The sequence below is a fragment of the Euleptes europaea genome, chromosome 10 (genome assembly GCF_029931775.1).
Source record: "Euleptes europaea isolate rEulEur1 chromosome 10, rEulEur1.hap1, whole genome shotgun sequence".
Classification (NCBI taxonomy): domain Eukaryota; kingdom Metazoa; phylum Chordata; class Lepidosauria; order Squamata; family Sphaerodactylidae; genus Euleptes; species Euleptes europaea.
In genome coordinates, this window is record NC_079321.1 from 706,034 (window position 1) to 725,897 (window position 19,864).

Consider the following 19,864-nt stretch of genomic DNA (forward strand, 5'->3'; position numbering starts at 1 on the left):
ACAGACAAGCAGATAGGGAAGTGACCTAGGGTTGCCAATTCTGGCTTGGGAAATTCCTGGAGATTTGGGGTGGGGACCCTGGGGAGATGGCCTGCGAGGAGGGGAGGGAGCTCAGCAGGGATGCGATTCCCTAAAAAACTGCCCTCCAAAGCGTCAATTTTCTCCAGGGGAACTGATATCTGTAGCCTGGTGATCAGGTGTAATTCAGAAAAAAGTCCAGGCCCTAAATGGGGGACGCTGGTCAACTGACTCTCTGGGGACAAGATAACAAGGCAGCAATAACAAGGTTGTATCTACCCTGGTGGAGGCCTCCGGAAAAAACATTTCTGCATTTCTGTATCCCACCGTCTGTATGCGCACACTCAATACTTGAAAACCATTAACCATGTAGATCAGAGGTGTCAAACATAAGGCTCGAGGGCCGGATCCAGCCCCTTGAGAGCCCTTATCCGGCCCACAAGGCAGCCAAGGCAGCCACACACACACACCCGCTCTCAATCTGGGCTGGCGAGGCATGGCTCGACCCCAACCTTATGTCATATCCGGCCCTGGTAACAATTGAGTTCGACACCCCTGACGTAGATGATCTTGTATAAAGCTTTGTATCCCATCTAAAATTTCCACCTGCTTGGGAGGGGTGCAATTTAAGCCAATTCCCCCTTCTCATAGCAGACCTCTGATTCCCCCAGGCTATTTGTTGGTCCCCCATTCCCCAGGAGCAGTATTTCAGGAGGGGGAAGGGGGGAAATCCACGCTTCTAGGGATGGAAGCCTTCTGCCCCCCCCCCCCCCGGTGGAAAATGGTAGGTGGGCTATCGGCTGATGTCTTCACACGTATCAGCTTGTGAGGCTGATCCATGTGAAGACATCAGTCAAGATCCCACCTTCCATTTCCACGAGATTCCACCTACCATTTCCAACCCCCTGCTCAATGCAGGATTAGCCTAGAGCATCCCTGACAAGTGCTTGTCCAGACTCTGCTTAAAGACTGCCAGTGAGGGGGGAGTTCACCACCTCCCTAGGTAGATACCATTCCACTATTGAACAACTCTTGCTGTAAACCCCCCCCCCCTAATATCCAGCTGGTACCTTTCCGGCTGCAATTTAAACCCATTATTGCAAGTCCTCTCCTCTGCTGCAAACAGGAGCAGCTCCCTGCCGTCCTCTAAGTGACAGCCCTTCAAATATTTCAAGAGAGCAATCATGTTCTCAATGCTGATTCTGTGACCTTAGGCAGATGATGAGAGGGAGGGCATCTTGGCCATCTTCTGGTCACTAGGGGTTTGGAGGGGGGAGGTAGTTGTGAATTTCCTGCATTGTGCAGGGGGTTGGACTCGATGGACCTGGTGGTCCCTTCCAACTCTATGATTCTAACCTCCTCTTCTCCAGAGTAAACATTCCCAAGTCCCTCAGCCTTTCCCCTTAGGGCTTGGTCTCCAGGCCCCTGATCATCCTCGTCACACTCCTCTGCACCTGCTCGATTCTGTCCACATTTTTTTTAAATTGAGGTCTCCAGAACTGTACACAATACTCCAGGTGCGGCCTGATCAATGCAGGGTACAGCGGAACCATCACTCTTTATATAACCTGAAAAATAGCTAGTAGTGGTCTAGCGTGCTTGAACAGCTGTATGAGCTCTCAGTTTTCTTATTATAATTTTTCACCACACTGCGATGTTTAACACTTGTAAACATTATTAAAATTAAATCCTGCTTTAACGAAGAATCCTAGAAATAGAAGCTGGTTTTGTGTCATCCATCTGTCAAATTTCTTGATATGTGAGACTTTAGAATTGCATAACCTGACTATAAGTTGCCTGCAAAAATGCAGATTTGATTTCAGTGGGATTAAAACTTCTCAGCTGACAGAATAAGTATTTTCACTGAGCCTGTAGGATTTCACTTTTCATTAAACTGGCTTATCTTGGTCCAGTTGAGGCTTCTTGCGTCCTTTAGATTAAGAAGACTTCCCAGAGTCGGTTGTTCAGGGAATGAGGCACTAAACTACTTTTGTCTCTTGACAGATTTAGCCATGCAATTGAATCAGGGAAAATTTGAATATAATGGGTCTTGCGGGTGAGTAATGATTTAAACTGTTACCTTGATGTAGAATTTTGTCACTTTTAATTATGTGCTGCTGATGGGGGAAATGGATGCAGAGGTCGGGTTTTCTGTTCTGCTTTATGAAAGGAAGCCAAAAGATCGGGACTTATTAACACCGGGCGGGGGGGGGGGAGGGAAGCTCAAAGGAATAATAGGATTGTGAAGAAGAGAAGAATAAGAGTTGGTTTTATACCCTGATTTTCTCCACCTTAAGGAATCTCAAACTGGCTTATCATCATCTTCCCTTCCCCACAACAGACATCATGTGAGGAAGGTGGGGCTGAGAAAGTTCAGAGAGAACTGTGACTAGCCCAAGGTCACCCAACAGGCTGAATGTGGAGGAGTGGGGAATTGAACACCGTTCTCCAGATTAGAGCCCACCACCCTTAACCATTGCACCATGCTGTGCTCTTTAAATACAGGGAAGGACACTTGGGAATCACAAAAAGAAGACTGCATGCCATCCAGATGCGAAATAAGGAGAGCCGACACATTCAGATGGGTTAATAAAAAGGGCCAAGTTTATTTAATTTATTTATTTGCAATGATCAAAGGGGGTCCACCCTACCCAGAGGCCAAACCCCATTCCACACCTAGTCACCAGAACAGGCCACCGGAGGGGTGATGGTGGCCAACTTGGAAGGCTTTAAGAGAGGAGTGGACATGTTCATGGAGGAGAGGGCTAGCTACTAGTCAACATGGATACTTCACATGGAACATCGGTAGTCCCACTTTGGTGTCAGGAATGTTCTTTCTCTTGTCTCTCATAAATGCACATTATCGGTATGGGTGGGATGTCTGAGGAACAAGGGCCTTGGTCCACTTTGGTGACTAGTTTTTGATACTGGAGGTATGAATGGCACTGCAGATTGGGAAGGCCGTTGAACATAGGTCAGTTAAGATAGTGAATAGGTTTAGTATGTCCTTTGTAGGGATACCTGAAGGGTGCATGTATTTGGCATGTGTTTGTTTATGAAACTTACAAGGACATCAGGATTGTGTTGTGTATACATTTCTGTAGAACCCTTTAATGTGTAATAGCAATGGACTGAAAATGTGTTGCATTGCTAAGATCTGGCAAAGTGTGATCTGCTGGGGAAAAAGTCACTATGTTTTTTGTTCCAGTGCAAAACTAAATGGCACCAAGAAAGAAAATAGTTAATACAAATAATGATTGTTAAATTACATTAAGCACATGACAACGCTTCTGATCAAACATCTTTATCAGACTTACCTTTATTCCAAAATAACAAATGGCTTCTAATTTTGAATGTTCCTAAAGTGGTGGAATAAGTTTAGATCTGATAAAAAAAAGTATACCCTTTCCTGAGAATTTCAGTGTTTTCATAGAAAAAGTGATGTATTGCTCCCCACCCCTTCAAAATTACTGGAAATTTGGTATCTCTAACTGAGAGTCACATGTTGGGAGGGGCCATGATGAATGAGCAGAATCTATCAGGGATCTCTCTATGCCATGGTGGGACTGGGCAAACTGCAGAGGAGCTGCCAATGTCTACAACAAACTATATTCCCCATTTGTCTCATTGGATATATGTGAATAAATCTGATTCACTGATTGTGAAAGAACAGATTGCAGACAAGTTACTAATAGTTCATCTCTCTTTTGCTTCTGCATGCGTGCACAGCTCTCTCTCATTTAATTATAAATGTATGTTACTGCTATGTAAATGTGGCTGTGTGACACTGATTTATGCTGCCTTTGGAACGATTGGAATGGGTTTTGAACGGCAGAGCTAGTAAAAAGGATGACAGTAAATCACGCAACGGTTTGGTACCGGTCTCTTTTAGACAGGTTCTTTGAAGAAGTACATTTTTATTAATCACAGTCTTTGTGTTCACTAGTTAACCGTTACTGTGCTAATGATTTGTGTAATGTTGCATGCTGATGAAAGTTGTGGGGGAACTGCCCACTGGTTGGCTTTAGATTGCTAGTTGGGTACCCAAGGTTGGGTGGGATGAAAAGAATATATATAAATAATGAAAATATATAATTTATTAGAAGCGCTATATAAGAATTAAAATAATTTAAAAACTGTTAAAATAGCACAATGGCATTTCTTAAGGTTGATGTCTGTCACCACAAGCCAAATGCGTTTTGGCCTATATGGCCTTCCTCAGTGGTCTAGTTAAATCATATAAAACATGCACGCTCATTACAAATATATTTACATGTATAGGCAATATACAACAGGCCAGGCATGTAATAGGTTGTATATATTACCAATTACACCAACATCTGGTGGTATTGTCTTAGGTTTTTATGCTGGGCTGTATATGTCTCCCACATAAGTTGTGTGCAAGTATCAACCTATTCAAACAGTGTCCAATGTTGGGTGCTGTTTGTATCCCATTAGGAGATTCTGCACTTTCTGCTTTAAATCAAGTCTCATTGGCAGAGGACATTGGGCTAAACCAAAATATGATTCACTCCTGTTTTCTGTTGGCAGAGCTTCTGCAACGTGCTGTTGGTTGACATTCAAATTCCTCTGGGATTCTCCTGACAAGGAAGGTCTTGTCAGATTCAATTTTACATAGACAATGTCAGTTAATCTAATCAGTTGAAAATTGCTGAACATTTGACACTAGAGATCTCGGGCTCATAGAGGGTTTTTAAAAAAGTTTTGTAGGGGAAACTTCAGGGAAAGAAATTATATCCGGACTCTGTTTCCTAATTTGTAATATCCCTTTCAGGAAAGGGTCCCAAGCCCTCTCTCATATAGATGGGGCAGGGACAGCAGAGTTTTAGTGCTCAGTTTTGAGCAGTACAGATCACTTGGCCTTTGCCATGTTCAGTTTGAATGCCGTGGAGGAGATCTCAGCTTGGCAGGCTGATATGTGACAGGCAGGCCAGGAGTCAGAAGGACCGCCCGGCAGTCAGAGCGGAGGGTTGTGGAACCGAGCACTCTCGGACCCAGTGTGGGGAGCAAGACCAATGAGAAGGAGTCGCCACTCAGGAAGGAGAGGGTTGAGAGGGCCCACCAGACACGCAGCGCTTTTTGTGTGTTGAAGACATTGCCGTTCTATGTGACATTCTCACAAACCTCCTGCAGACACAACGCGCACATCGTTGTCATATGTCACGCATGTGAAGCATTCGTGCACCATCCATGTAGAAAATGGTCCTAAGGCATAAGTCCCATGCAGACGAGTGTTATCTGTGTGAATGTGGCACATGGACAAGGAGGGTGGACTCCTGCTTTCCATACTTTTGTCAGGCCACCTGCACAGAGCTGTGCACACACAGCCTTTGAACATGCAATGTGTACCCTGTCTAAAAGGGACAAGGTACATTTTGCATGGGAAGGTCCTGGCTAGGCCCTCTGCAGAGAAACCAACCGACGCCTGCCAGGCCTCAAGCCACGCCCACCTCCCTGACCAGTCTGTATGATGATTCTTCACAGAGAACATCTGTGTGAGGCTAAAGAGTGGTTTATTTGCTTCTTCAGTTGTACTTCATAGAATCATAGAGTTGAAAGGAACCTCCAGGGTCATCTAGTCCAACCCCCTGCACAATGCAGGAAATTTACAACTACCTCCCCCACGAACCCTGTTCCATGCCCAGAAGTTGGCCAAAAAATTCCTCCAGGATCCCTGGCCAATCTGGCCTGGAGGGAAATTGCTTCCTGACGCCAAAGTAGGGATCAGCATTGGGCATGTAAGAAAGGGCCACAAGAGCCAAGCCCTGGCCCAACCCTTCATGCCCTCCCTCTCATGATCTGCCTAAGTTCACAGAATCAGCATTGCTGACAGATGGCCATCTAGCCTCTGCTCAGAAACCTCCAAAGAAGGGGAGACCACCACCTCCCGAGGAAGCCTCGTTCCTCTGAGGAACCGCTCTGACTGTCAAGGAGTTCTTCCTGATGTTTAGCCAGAAACTCATGCGTTGGGCCTTCAAGCATGTCTTGTTGGCTAAAACGTGGGCCTTCAACATATTATACATGATGCTCATGAAATAACTGGTTCGCATCTGTTCTGTGCATACCCAATTATCAAAATATCTCAAAAGTCAAGACTCCCTGTCCAGGAAAATGTCTTCTTGCAAGTGGAAAATAGTGGCCAAGTCGTACCATTCATATTTGAGAAGGATCCTTTGCTCAAACGTATCTGCTTGTGGGCGTATGTAGGGCTGTTTGCACCATTAGTTGATAACAACAATTGATAATGCAGATGAAGAAATGTAATTATAAAAGCATTTGGCACGATCCTTAGCACATGAAATACACACTGGTCACGTAGCCAATCCTGTAATTTGCTATTACATTTTTTTAAAAATCCTCTCTGTGAATTCCCAAATTCTTTTTATCTTAACACGGTTTGGAAAAAAAAAAAACAGAGGGAGAGGCAGGCTGATTGCTTAAGGAGAATCTCACAAAGGCGCGCAGATGGGGCGCGCAGCTCTGTCATGCCCAGGGACACTGCTTTCAGGAGCAAATGTCGGAAATAATTAGCAGACGATGTATATAACTTACACTCATTACTGTGGCTTTATTTTCCAACATTCAGTGGGTTAAAATTGTAGTGGCTCTCTGTGTATTACTTGAAATGTGTGTTGCCGTACATTTTCAGTACGAAGCTTTGGTTGTTAAAAACGTGTCTTCTATCTGTGCATTTTGTGTGTGTGTTTTGAAATTCAAGGTATCTTCTTAAACCAGATTTTATGCGAAGACCTGACCGAACCTTTGACCCTTTCTCTGAAACTCCTGTCGACGGTGTGATCGCAGCAACATGTTCAGTTCAGGTAAGAGGCCTCCGTGATGCCAAACCACTTTGGCCGGAGCCCAGAAGTCCAGCATGACAGCCGATATATGAAGAGCAGTCAAAGAGAGGGGTGCTCAGTGGCAAGGCCACCTGCTTGGCTTGTACCTGATCCCAGATTCAGTGCAATGAAAAGATCTCCAGTGGAAGGGCTGAGAAAGGGATCTCTGCCTGAGCCCACAGGCCAGCTGCTGCCAGTCATAAGAACACAAGAAAGGCCCTGCTGGATCAGACCCAGGCCCATCTAGTCCAGCAGCCTGTTCATCCAGTGGCCAACCAGGTGCCTCTAGGAAGCCCACAAATCAGACGACTGCAGCAGCACCATCCTGCCTGTGTTCCACAGCACCTCATATAATAGGCATGCTCCTCTGATCCTGTAGAGAATAGATATGCATCATGACTAGTATCCATTTTTACTAGTAGCCATGGATAGCCCTCTCCTCCATGGACATGCCCACTCCCCTTTTAAAGCATTCCAAGTTGGCAGCCATCACCACATCCTGGGGCAGGGAGAAAAGCCATGCTGGTTCACACCAAGGCCCATCAAGTCCAGCAGTCTGTTCACACGATGGCCAACCAGGTGCCTTCAGGAAGCCCACAAGCAAGACAACTGCAGCAGCATTATCCTGCCTGTGTTCCACAGCACCTCATAGAATAGGCATGCTCATAAGAACATAAGAAAGGCCCTGCTGGATCAGACCAAGGCCCATCAAGTCCAGCAGTCTGTCCACACAGCGGCCAACCAGGTGCCTCCAGGAAGCCGACAAACAAGACGACTGCAGCAGCATTTTCCTTCCCGTGCTCCACAGCACCTTATACAATAGGCATGCTGCTCTGGTACTGGAGAGAATAGGTATGCCTCATGACTAGTATTCATTACTCCATGAACATGTCCACTCCCCTCTTGTAAGTCATGTAAGGCAGCGGAATGGTCTGACTCATGAAAACGCAGGTTCCCATGATCCAGTGAAGTTTGCTTTGAAGTTTCTTTTGCTCGTTTATATCCTTGTTGTCATGTCAAGGACACAAATACTATTTAGCTGAGAGGACCACTTTCTTCCCTAACCATTGAGTAATATGCAACTATAGCAAAACTAACATATTTTATACAGGTTGAGTATCCCTTATCCGGACATTCGATATCTAGACTGACCCAAAAACCAGATTTTTTGAGCCAGCATGCAGGCATGACTCACTGGCCCTCAGCAGCATGCCAGTTTGCTTTCTAACGGTTCAATGTACACAAAAACATTAAAATATTGTTTAAAATTACATTCATGCTATGTGTATAAAGTGTATATAAAACATGAATGAATTTCGTGATTAGACTTGGGTCCCATCCTCAAGATATCTCATTATGTATATGCAAATAGTCCAATATATGGAAAGATCCCAGATATGGACCACTTCTGGTCCCAAGCAGTCTGGATAAGGGATACTCAACCTGTACATAATAGATCAATTTCAGAAGAAAAAATGGAATGTCTTTTTTTAATTATATAGCTAAAAATTCAGAATAAAAATAGAATATACAAATTTAGATAATCATGTTTAAGAATAAAAATATTATCAGATATGAAAATCTATTGAGCATTCAGAGAAGTGTAATTCAAAGAAGTTAATAATTTAAATGTAATTCCAAAGTACGCTCCATATATAATGTAGTAATCAGATTGTTTGTGTTTATATGTTCATGTTCATATGTTTTGTGTTTAAAAATAAAACTTAAAAAAAAAGAGTATTGCATCTTGGGCATGTTGAAGTTTGCTTCTAACCTAATGACTCTACTTATTCTTTAATACTTCCTCTGTAGGTAATATCCGGTCAGTTTTTATCTGACAAAAAAATCGGCACCTACGTAGAAGTGGATATGTATGGCCTGCCTACAGACACGATCCGCAAAGAGTTCCGGACGCGGATGGTGATGAACAATGGTCTGAATCCCGTTTACAATGAAGAGTCATTTGTATTCCGAAAGGTACGATGCAGCACTCCAAAACGACGCTTGTGTTTTGCAGCCTTAATTGTGAGAGATGCTTCTGCTTGAGTCTGAGCACCCCGAATCCGGATAATTTGCGAAGATCGAGTCTTGCTAGAGCATTCTTCCTTCCTTTGTAGGACAAAGCTGTGCCATACTGCTCTTTTTGACATGGTTAAGACTATGATTTAAACCTAGGAGGGTTTTTCCCCTTCTAAAGAGAGTCTCTCTTGTCACTGTCACCTGATTTTTATTTTTATTTTCTGTTTTGGCTTTTTCCTCTTCTTGCTTTTTCCTCCTCCTCCTCCTCCCTCTTGGAGGAGTCCGTCTCGTGCCGGGCTGTGCCTGTGTTCCAGGTGTGTTCAGAGTGAGCTCCAACCGGTGAGCCTCTACGTTCCTTGGAGATCACCACGCCTTCCCTGCCCTGGCCGTGGCGGCAATCTCGCACTGTTCCTTCAGCCAAGAGGGCAGGTGAGACGCCGCATCCAAAGCGGAGGTCGATGTCATTACATGGATTGAGGCAGGAGGGGGCGGCCCCTCGCATCTGAGGCTGGCTCCCCTCTGCCTATGTGCATCGTGTGCATTTTTCTCTCTTCCACCAAGAATGTTCTCGGCACTGTTGAGTAAATAACACTTTTAAAAAGATCGCTTCTTGGGGGTGAGTGCACACGTGTTGTTTTACACAACTTTCTCGTCGTAGCAGTAGATGAAGCTACACGGTTTCCGTTTTTAAACATTTTATATGGGTTTTGCCAAACTGGTCTACTTATGCAACTAGTGAAGGCTCAAACAAGATATCCATAAAACACAAATTGCAGGTGTGTGCAGCCTCAGTTTGCCTCAGGACCATGAAGGGGAGAGGGCACTTAACCATTCAACCTCCACTACCTCCAGCGTGGCGTAGTGGTTAAGAGCGGAGGACTCTAATCTGAAGAACCGGGTTTGATTCCCCACTCCTCCACATGGAGCTTGCTGGATGACCTTGGGCTAGTCACAGTTCTCTCTGAACTCTCTCAGCTTCACCTACCTCACAAGGTGTCTGTTGTGGGAAGGGAAGGTGATTGTAAGCCACTTTGAGACTCCTTAAAGGTAAATTGGCATATAAAAGCCAACTCCTCTTCTTCTACTACTTCAAACTAACTCCTCTGTCTTACTACTAGAATTTTAAAGGAAGAAGTGTTTTAAAAGGATGGGGTAGCAAATTTTGAATACCAAGGACATTGAAGGGTAAACAACCTCTCCCTTCCCCAAATAGTCCAAGTCAAATTGAGGCTGCAGCGGCCGCATTTTGCATTTTATGTACAGATCAAGACAGTTGAACTTCATCTCATTATTAGAGCCCCTGAGACAGCAGAATTCTGAGGGTGGAGATGGTTATTGGAGATTGTGGGGATAGAAGAAACCATTGTTAACATTCCCTCCATGTTTTTTTAAACCTATATCTAAAAAACTACCACATCAGGTGAAAATTTCTGACCCAGCTCTGTCACTGCTGGACAAGTGTTTTAGTTGTAGGGAGTTTTTCCACATTGACAAACGGTAACCTCTGCCTGCGTACTAAAAGCATCCTACCAGTTGGAGGATTCTGCCACTTAATCCCCGGTTCATTCTGCGGCACGCATAGAGCAGAACATCATGTGATAAACAAACTAACACAAAACTACAGCTTCATCATATTTGGCACAGGGTCACGTGCTGAATGGCAGAAAGGTTTGTCAAAACTGCCCGTGTGCTCACTCTTGGTTGCAATGAGCGGTCTCTGTTTGATATCCCATTCTATTTTTCATTTTTGTCAACTAGAGCTTCATCCCAAGTATGTGCATTAGTGGTGCTGTCTTTGACATCAAAGTCTCTTATGCTTTCACTTGTTCTGTTGTCCAGAATGCAGAACGACTACCTGCTTACCCCCCCCCCCCGCCCCCATTAGTGGTGGATCTTTTTGCCTGGTGATCACATAACTTTTAAAAGGATGGCTGTGGTTTAACATATAAATTTTTCAGTCGTTTGGTGCAAACTTTACGTAGCAGACATTTGATCTAATAACATGAGGGATAAGGGGGGACTCAGTTGGAAGGTAGCTTCAAATAAGCACAGTGCCAAAGCCTTTGAAGCAGAGTGTCCCACCAGCCTAAGGAGTCTTCCTCCAGTGGAAGTTGGTGGAAGGATCCTAAGGCTGGAGGAAGGCTTCAAGCTTTGTTCCCTGGAGTGGTAGGAGATGCTCTGGGCTGATCTTGCATTGGGCAGGGACTAGATGGCCTGTATAGCCTCTTCCAACTCTATGATTCCATGAGAGGGGAAGGATCCATCCCTCTGTGAGGCAGTAAGTTTAGCCTCCATTGTGGCTCCCATTACTGCACAAACCTCATGCAGACTCTGAGCAGGTAACGTGTGAATTGTTTTATTGTTCTCCTGTTTTTTAAAAAAAAAACCCAGTAAAGGTACTGCTGTTGTAATATATATTCTGTGTTGTCATTCCAGTGTGAGATATTGGGAAGTTGTAGTGATGGTATCTTTTAATGCTTATGTCGGGTCATTCTTGGTGTACGTAAACATGCATGCTAGTTGGGATATTCTGAATAGTAGATTTTGTAACTGTTAAAATAATGAAGGTGGAGCAAGCCCAGTCAGCAGACATGACGTGTAGGCAGGCAATGGCAAACCACCTCTGAAAACCCTACCAGGGGTTGCCATAAGTCAGCTGTGATTTGACAGCAAAAAGACAACCACAGTGCACCTTGGTGTTATTTTCTGCCTCAGTTCAACAGCGGCAGATCCTGAAAGAAAATGTGTCCCAGTTTGCTATGAAACCATTGAGTGGCACTCGCTGGGAAAGTCGCAAAGACAGAGCGAAGCCAATTTGATATCCAGCAAAGAAGTTTATGCTGCTCTGATGGAAGTCACAGAATTGCCTCAAGCCAATGCAGGTCTTCTCCATGAGGCGCCGTGGTTAGCAGATCAACTGGCCTGACCTGGATAGCCCCAGCTAGCCTGATCTCATCAGATCTCAGAAGCTAAGCAGGGTCGGCCCTGGTTAGTACTTGGATGAGAGACCACCAAGAAAGTCTAGGGTTGCTACTCAGAGGCAGGCAATGGCAAACCCCCTCTGAAGGTCTCTTGCCTTGAAAACCCTACAGGATCACCGTAAGTCAGCTGTGACTTGACGGCCCAAAAAACACCAAAATACCTCATTAGTAGAAAGCCAAGGTATAAATACTGGCAATAAACAATGCAAGACAGTCCCCTCATGGGTGAGATTTGCACAGCAATCATGGCCTTTCTCAGCACTGAGAATGGATGATTACACCTGTGTCAAGGTATCCTTCGATGGGAAAGTGCTAATAAAAATGTCACAGTGATGGAACTCTCTTCCCCCACCCCACTCCTGGAGGATCACATTCGTGGTCATCCCAAACAAACTGCTCTCTTCTGTTAGCTGAGAAGGAAAAAGATGGACTGGCCATGAAATTTTGTTCTTGGTGGTGGTTGTGGTGCCAGACAACAAAGAAAGGGGGAAAGAACGCAACCAGAAAAGTACGGGGAACCTAAGGGTTGAGCTGGAAACTAAAAATTGTTAAAAAGTAATATATTTATTTGGCGTACACAATAAAATGGATAAGAATACTGGCCCTGGAATACAGGCTACATATAAAGCCACCAGTATGAACTGTGAGCTGATAGAAAGCTGATAAAAAGAAAGTAGATTCCTTTGAAATGTGGTGTTGGAGGAGAGTGTTATGGATACTATGGACTGCCAAAAAAACAAATCAGTGGGCTATAGATAAAATCAAGCCAGAACTGACCTTAGAAGCTAAAATGACTAAACTGAGGTTGTCGTACTTTTATCACATTATGAGAAGACAAGGAAAAGACAATGCTAGGAAAAGTTGAAGGCAGCAGGAAAAGAGTGAGATGAAGAGCAAGAGATGAATTGACTCTGTAAAGGAAGCCACGGCCCTTAGTTTGCTAGACTTGAGTAAGGCTGTTAAAGGAGGACATCGGAGGTAGGGCTGTTGGGAAAAAAAATTCGGTATAGTTCGGCTTCGGCAAAATTTGGCCCGTTTTTATTCAGGTCGTGCCGAAGTCCGAACTCCCCCGCTTCGGATCGAATTCGGCTCCCCGGTTTCCCCCCCCCCTTTTGAGTTCGGTTCATCCGAACCGAAAAACCGCCGAATTGCGGGAAATTCGGCTGTTTTTCAGTTCGGAACAAACCGAATCAACAGCCCTAATTGGAGGACATTGATTCATAGGGTCGCCACTTAACACACACACACATGAACTGTTAAAAAATAATTAACACTGTTGATGATATACATAATATAAATTACCAGTAGACCATACACATTTCGGATATGTTGTAACATCAACAAGTAACACATTTTGCACCAGATACTTGTGTGAGCAAATTACCAAGGGTGGTGTTGCTCACACCTGAATGCCGAATAGCCTCAATCATCTGGGATTCTCTGCCCTTTCCAATAGCCCAACCTCATTTGCATTTATCACCTTCTGCTTGCTTTTCCCCTTGAAGTCCTTCCACTTATATTTTTATGAACATCAAATTAAAAATAGTCAAAACCCACAGAATGCTTCAGTAGGGCAGTTCCATGTTACTCTCCCCCTGCCCACTATGAGTACTATATAGAAGTAGCTATGCCTACAAAAGGAGCCCTGTGGCGCAGAGTGGTAAGCTGCAGTACTGCAGTCCAAGCTCTGCCCACGACCTGCGTTCGATCCCAACGGAAATTGGTTCCAGGTAGCCAGCTCAAGGTTGACTCAGCCTTCCATCCATCCGGGGTCGGTCAAATGAGTACCCAGCTTGCTGGGGGTAAAGGGAAGATGACTGGGGAAGGCACTGGCAAACCACCCCACAAACAAAGTGTGCCTTGGAAACATCGGGATGTGATGTCACCCCATGGGTCAGGAATGACCCGGTGCTTGCACAGGGGACCTTTACCTTTTTACGCCTGCAAAGGTTCAAACTGTGCTTCTGGAATGCAGGCTAGTATTTGCCTTGTTCAGGTGTTGGCAGACCATGTGAGGTGAGACAGCAGAGAAGAGCGTGCTGAGAAGAACATGCTGCCCCACCCCCACCTGGTAACTGCCAGCTATTGAGCACGGTGCCCAATGTGCAGAGAGAGGCTCTGTGTATATGCTCCTGTCCCATAATCAGCAATGTTTGGAAAGCAGCATCTCTGACCATGGGAAAGGGGCATGTGTGTGGGTGGCACGGTGATGAGACAGCGATCGCATAGAAGCAGGGGATGGGACCGGCGTGCAGGTGGGTCGTCTGTACAGGGTTAGTAGTCGAAATCCAACCAGGCCGTGGAGGTGTTTCCAGGATTCCTACAAAGGTGAGAATTCTAGAACATCTCACATTGTGAGGACCAATGCCCATCGTTGTTCTTGGGTCTCCTAGGTTATTCTCCCGGACCTCGCCGTCTTGAGGATAGCTGTGTACGATGACAACAACAAGCTAATTGGCCAAAGGATATTGCCGCTGGACGGTCTTCAGGCAGGCTACCGACACATTTCCCTTCGGAACGAAGGCAACAAGCCCTTATCTCTGCCAACTGTCTTCTGCAACATCGTGCTCAAAACATACGTGCCGGACGGTTTTGGAGGTAAAAACAATTTAATTGGTGCTGCGTCGTTCTGAGGATTTTAATAAGCAGGGAATGAAGAGTGTGTTTTAGAGCCCATTCCAAACAGAGAATTTCTAAAGGTTTTTTTAGACAAACTTAAAAGAACTAATTGCCGAAAAGGAAAAAATGTGTTCATGCTTTTGAAGATATATCTTAATAGATATGGTTAGCCAGATGATTATGGGCTAATTCAAGTTATTAATATCTAATCCAGAGGTGACTCATGAGCCGTGGAAGTCTTCAAAGCGAATGTCTGGTGCCCGGGTGCTCTTTGCAACATTCCCAGAGTTTTACATGCTTGATTCTTACAGACGGGGACAACCAGAGCAGGGAACCGGCCTTAGTTAGCCCCCCCCCCCACCTCAAGAGAATGATCGTTGTTCACTGATAGGAAACTTACAGGGAAGAAAGGGGAAAACGTACTGGGGGAACTTCTGCTGTGAGGTCTAAACATGCCCTCAACTCCTAATGTTGGTTGCCCAAATTCTACCGGGGTGCCATATATGTTGTGGGGAGCCATTTCTTTCCTGGCCCTGGGTTACAGGGGAAGGGCACGTGTTCTGAGAGCCCCCCCCCCCATAATTGAATTGGTGAATAGGGCTGTTTTAGCAAGCGGAGGTTGGACGTCCCCATCCTTCTGTCCCATAACCAGCTGACTATTTAGCAGAGAGATGATTGTGCCTGCGTTTTCAAAGGAATAAGAGTTTTCTTTAGAGTGCATATGATATCGGTTGCATTTGAGCCGCCATTCAGAAAAGCTATATGCATAATCAACCGGAGCATTCATGAATTCCGGGGCGGGGTGGGGCATGTTAGTATGTTCCATCAAAAATAAACAGGAGTATTGTGACACCTTAACACTTAGCAACGTTTTGTTTCAGCCTAAGGTTTCGCGGGCTGGAGCCTTCTCTTTCAGATTCTCTGCAAGTTTATGGTGGAATAAAATGCTGTTTCGTCTTCTTCACAGTGGGCCCCCCAGGCTCCTGTTTATTCTCACTTTCATTAAAGTGTTTTAAAGCAGCCGCTTCAGTGGTTGAGGAAGCACCACGCTTTCCAGTTTACAAAGTGGATTGTTTTGCCGGCTGTCACAGCCGCTGCCGTGAGAACTTCTGAGGAAGTGATGTGCATCAGTTCTGCTCTTTGTCCACACGGTGCTTTGTACAGAGAATCAGGGCTGCTCACCGCTTCTGAGTATACTGCAGCTTTCTTCACCCTGGCCGTTTATGCACGGCTGTTTCCTCATGGCCACCCCACAAATTACTTCGGGGCTTTGCTTTAATTATGCTTGCATTTTCCGACCATCAGAAGTCACCTTGCTCTCTCTGGATGCTGGCTAAACACAAATCCAGGAAATGTGGGGAAAAGGCACAGGAAAGCGCAGGGAGAGCAAGGCAACCTCTGACGTTCGGAAAATGCAGGCATAATCACAGCAAAGCCCCGAAGTAGTTGGTGGGGTGATCGTGAGGAAACAGCCACGCATTAATGGCCCATGAGCCTGTGCTCAAGAGATGGGCAGTGTCTGACAAAGTTTAAGCAAAGAGCCTTTGTAGAAATTATGTGACCCCCTCCCCATTTTTTAAAAAAAGGGATCACAAATGCCAAATAGCTTGAATACTTATTTTAAATCTCTCTTAGACATTGTGGATGCCCTGTCAGATCCGAAGAAATTTCTGTCTGTCATGGAGAAAAGAGCGGACCAAATGAGAGCAATGGGGATTGAAACGGTAAGTGGTAATTACCAGATGATTTGCATTTATACTTAATGCCTCCCACATTTATACTGAAAGCCTCTCCCAGAGGTTGAGAGTGACTGACAAGGAACCGATTGGCTAGCTGTCCCTTTCGTGATTTTATGCCAGCTCCGTAGCGGGAGGAAATCTAGCCCTGGGTCAGATGGATCCAGCTGCGTTTTGTCTAGAAGCCCCAAAGCCTTTCTCTCCTCCCCCCTTTCAGTTGGGCCATTTATGCAGAGGTATTTAGCTCGCGATCCCTGTTGGACTGCTTCAAGGCTTCCTTTGCATTATTCATGATTTTGCCAACCTTTAGAAGTCACTTGGCTCCCGCCTCATTCTTTCCCCGCAGTTCTAGGATGCTGTTTTATAACGAATTTAAATTCTGCTTCGAGGCAAGAGTGAGGCAAATCCCTGCCATTCTCATGCACAGTCCTAACTTCTGGGTTTCTCTCCCCATGCCCACTCTGGCTTCTCCCTCCCACATGTCTGTCCTTCCCATCCAACCCCTTCCCTCAACGCAAAGCACAAAAGAGGGAGTAAAACCTTCATGAAATGTGCAGGAAGACACCAGCTGGAGAGAGGATGGAAGGCAGCTCCTGGCAGGGAGCTGTTGAAGAAAGGAAGGCAGGAATACCCAGCTTTGCAAAAGCACACAGACAGACAGGGAGCAGTCCCTTGAAGAGCTGACCCGCCCCCTTCAAGTAAAATGCAACAAGGCTGCATTTTCAGGGGGAGGGACTCAGAAGCTCCGGAATTCACTGGGGATGCATAATTAATCACAAGGTACTCCTGGAATTTCTTTGGGGGTGGGGGAGCCCTCATGCATGTTGTTTGAGAATTTGGATCAGAAAATTGTGCAGCAAACCAAACACAAACTTCCCCTGCATAAATGACTTTGGTGAGAAAAAAAATTGTTTCCTGATATGGGACTAGGGAATGCCCCTGATTGACCCCCTCAGCATCTATTCCTGGTAAAGTCTGAATACGTATTGGCTGGATCTCCTTTCCTGCCCAGGTGAAAATGGGGCCAGCAGCTCTGCACTCTAACCTTCACAGGTGTTGAGGGTGAGGTTACCTTTAATATGGATTACTCCCTGTGATTGGCTGTCTTAAGTCTATTTCTCATTGGATAAAAGAAACACTTCTCAGCCCATACAAAATGTAAGATTTGAATGTAATAGACCACACATTACTTTGGCTGTCCTGTTAGCTAGAAGTCAGAGATGGAGAAAGGAGGGGAGAGGATGGGGGACATGGGGCAGAAGGGGCCATTGCAGTTAGAATCGATGTATGGCCAATAAGACGGTACCTCCTGGTTCTTTTTTGCTAGAGGCCATCTTAGAAACATGAATGGCTGTCATGCAAAACTTTGAGCCCTGCCTGGATTAGCACCTGGCAACGAGCAGTGAATGAATGTTCTGAACCGTTTCACTGTTACCTTTTGTGTTTTTATAAGTTTTCTGCTTTTTTTTTCTTTTAAAAAGTTCTCTATATGAACTTCTGGTTTTCTTCATCAACACCCTTCTTTTGGAAATATAAAAATGTGTATGTGGGTTACCACTCTTCCTACTCACACGCTGTCACACTAACAAAGTGTGGTTCCCAAGAAGTACTGGGGGTTTGTTTTGCTCCCTTATATAAGAGACTTGGAGTAAGATGTGGTAGGCGTCTAACGCTGTCACACTAACAAAGTGTGGTTTGTTTTGCTCCCTTATATAAGAGACTTGGAGTAAGATGTGGTAGGCGTCTAACGCTGTCACACTAACAAAGTGTGGTTCCCAAGACGTACTGGGGGTTTGTTTTGCTCCCTTATATAAGAGACTTGGAGTAAGACGTGGTAGGCGTCTAAAGAGAACTAATGAGTGGCAGCTAAGAGTAAAAGGGTTTTTGAAATGTTTTAGCAAAGGGGAAGACAGCCAGGAGAGCAGAGTGGGAAATGCACTCCGTGCCTACCGCACACATATACATATCTGTATCTTGCTCCTTAAATTAACTAAACTATAGTTTAAATGTCCTTTGCAGATCCTTGGCTAAAATTAATAATCCACACCTTTCCATTTTAAAACATTTATAGTTGTAAGCATTGTGGTTTAATCTCTGGCAGCTATGCCGAAAGAAGAAATTGCTTCTCCCTGTGCTAAGACTGTGGGAGACAATTCACAGTGTGTAGCCGTGTTAGTCTGTCTGCAGTAGTAGAAAAGAGCAAGAGTCCAGTAGCACCTTAAAGACTAACAAAATATTTTCTGGCAGGGTATGAGCTTTCGTGAGCCATAGCTCACTTCTTCAGGTATCTGAAGAAGTGGCATCTGTGGCTCACCCGTGATGCAGAGTGTGCCTCAAACCCGTTACAAGCTATACAGAGAATTTTGCCCCAAGACCATGAAAATGGCCTTCAGTTTGTGCAACTGGGGTGATTTCTGCCTCTGCTAAAGTTATGCTTACTACTTAATCCAAGCGGGAGACACTGATCTCCTCATGTCCTTGTTTAGTAAGCGGGGTTCTGGCACCAGAGGGGCAGTATGTGCCTGCGCCCATGACCCCTGGCCCTTGCGCTCGCTTTATCCATACGTAGAAGCATATGCAATTTCCTTGGTCTCTCTTCTGCCCTCGTTTCCAGGTTTGTCATCCTACGATTCTTTATCTTTTACAGAGTGATATAGCCGATGTCCCAAATGATACTTCAAAGAATGATAAGAAAGGAAAAGCAAACAATCCCAAGGCAAACGTTACTCCTCAGACGAGCTCAGAACTTAGACAAAATGCCCCTTCTGGCATTGGAACTGGGGTGGAAGCTAAGAAAGGTAAGTCTGCGTTGGGTAAAGTCCAAAGGTTTCTTTCTGTGTCGCTTTTCCCCTTCACAAGCTCAGTAACTGATAATTGCTATCTCTATTGGAGCAGCGGTTTGAAACTCCTTTTTTTATTCTTCTTTAGAGAAACCCGCATACATTTTTTCAGACAATGTTGATAGCTCATTAAGATGCCGTGAAAATACAAATGGTTGTTGCTACAGTTGTGTATTGTTGTTTTTCCTAGGGATTGACCTCATTCCACAAGTAAGGCTAGAGGACCTAAAGCAAACAAAGGTGAGCACGCAAAGACTTAGCAACCTCTGCCTCAACTGTGGGTCTCCACAGAGCAAATGCTTTGCTAGATGCAAAGAGGACAATGGAAATCCTAATGTAGCTCGAGGCCCCTTGGGGATTCCTGTTCTCTAATCGGGAGCTTTGCCTTCCACTGAGCGTCGACTCTGTGTTTATTCTTGGCCTCTCTTGACCTACCTTCAGAATTCCCAAATGGTTTACTGCCAGTTGCTTTCTACTGTGGCTTTTATTCACTGGAAGTGGGCGAGATGAGCCAAAACTGCTTGGTAAAGTGCCCCTCCCCCCAGTCCTAGCGTTACCAACCTCCAGGTGGTAGCTGGAGATTTCCTGCTATTACAACTTATCTCCAGGCGACAGAGATGAACACACGAAGCGGCCTTCGACTGATTCAGACCCTCGGTCCATCACAGTCAGAATTATCTACTCAGACCAGCAGCAGCTATCCAGGGTCTCAGGCAGAGGTCTTTCCCATCACCTACCTGCCTAGTCCCTTTAAGGGGAGATGCCGGGAATGGAACCTGGGACCTTCTGCA

At 45.2% G+C, this 19,864-nt stretch overlaps 1 protein-coding gene across 2 annotated transcripts in view; it reads left to right on the forward strand.

Moving 5' to 3' along the window:
- Positions 1-19,864, forward strand: part of PLCB4 (phospholipase C beta 4) — an 86,377-nt gene that overhangs the window by 51,280 nt on the left and 15,233 nt on the right. For both annotated transcript variants that reach the window (XM_056856117.1, XM_056856118.1), the window contains exons 21-27: positions 2,023-2,074; positions 6,758-6,860; positions 8,691-8,855; positions 14,272-14,476; positions 16,133-16,221; positions 18,881-19,031; positions 19,264-19,313. In XM_056856117.1, the coding sequence (XP_056712095.1) occupies positions 2,023-2,074; positions 6,758-6,860; positions 8,691-8,855; positions 14,272-14,476; positions 16,133-16,221; positions 18,881-19,031; positions 19,264-19,313 (815 nt within the window). The remainder of the gene's footprint in view (positions 1-2,022; positions 2,075-6,757; positions 6,861-8,690; positions 8,856-14,271; positions 14,477-16,132; positions 16,222-18,880; positions 19,032-19,263; positions 19,314-19,864) is intronic.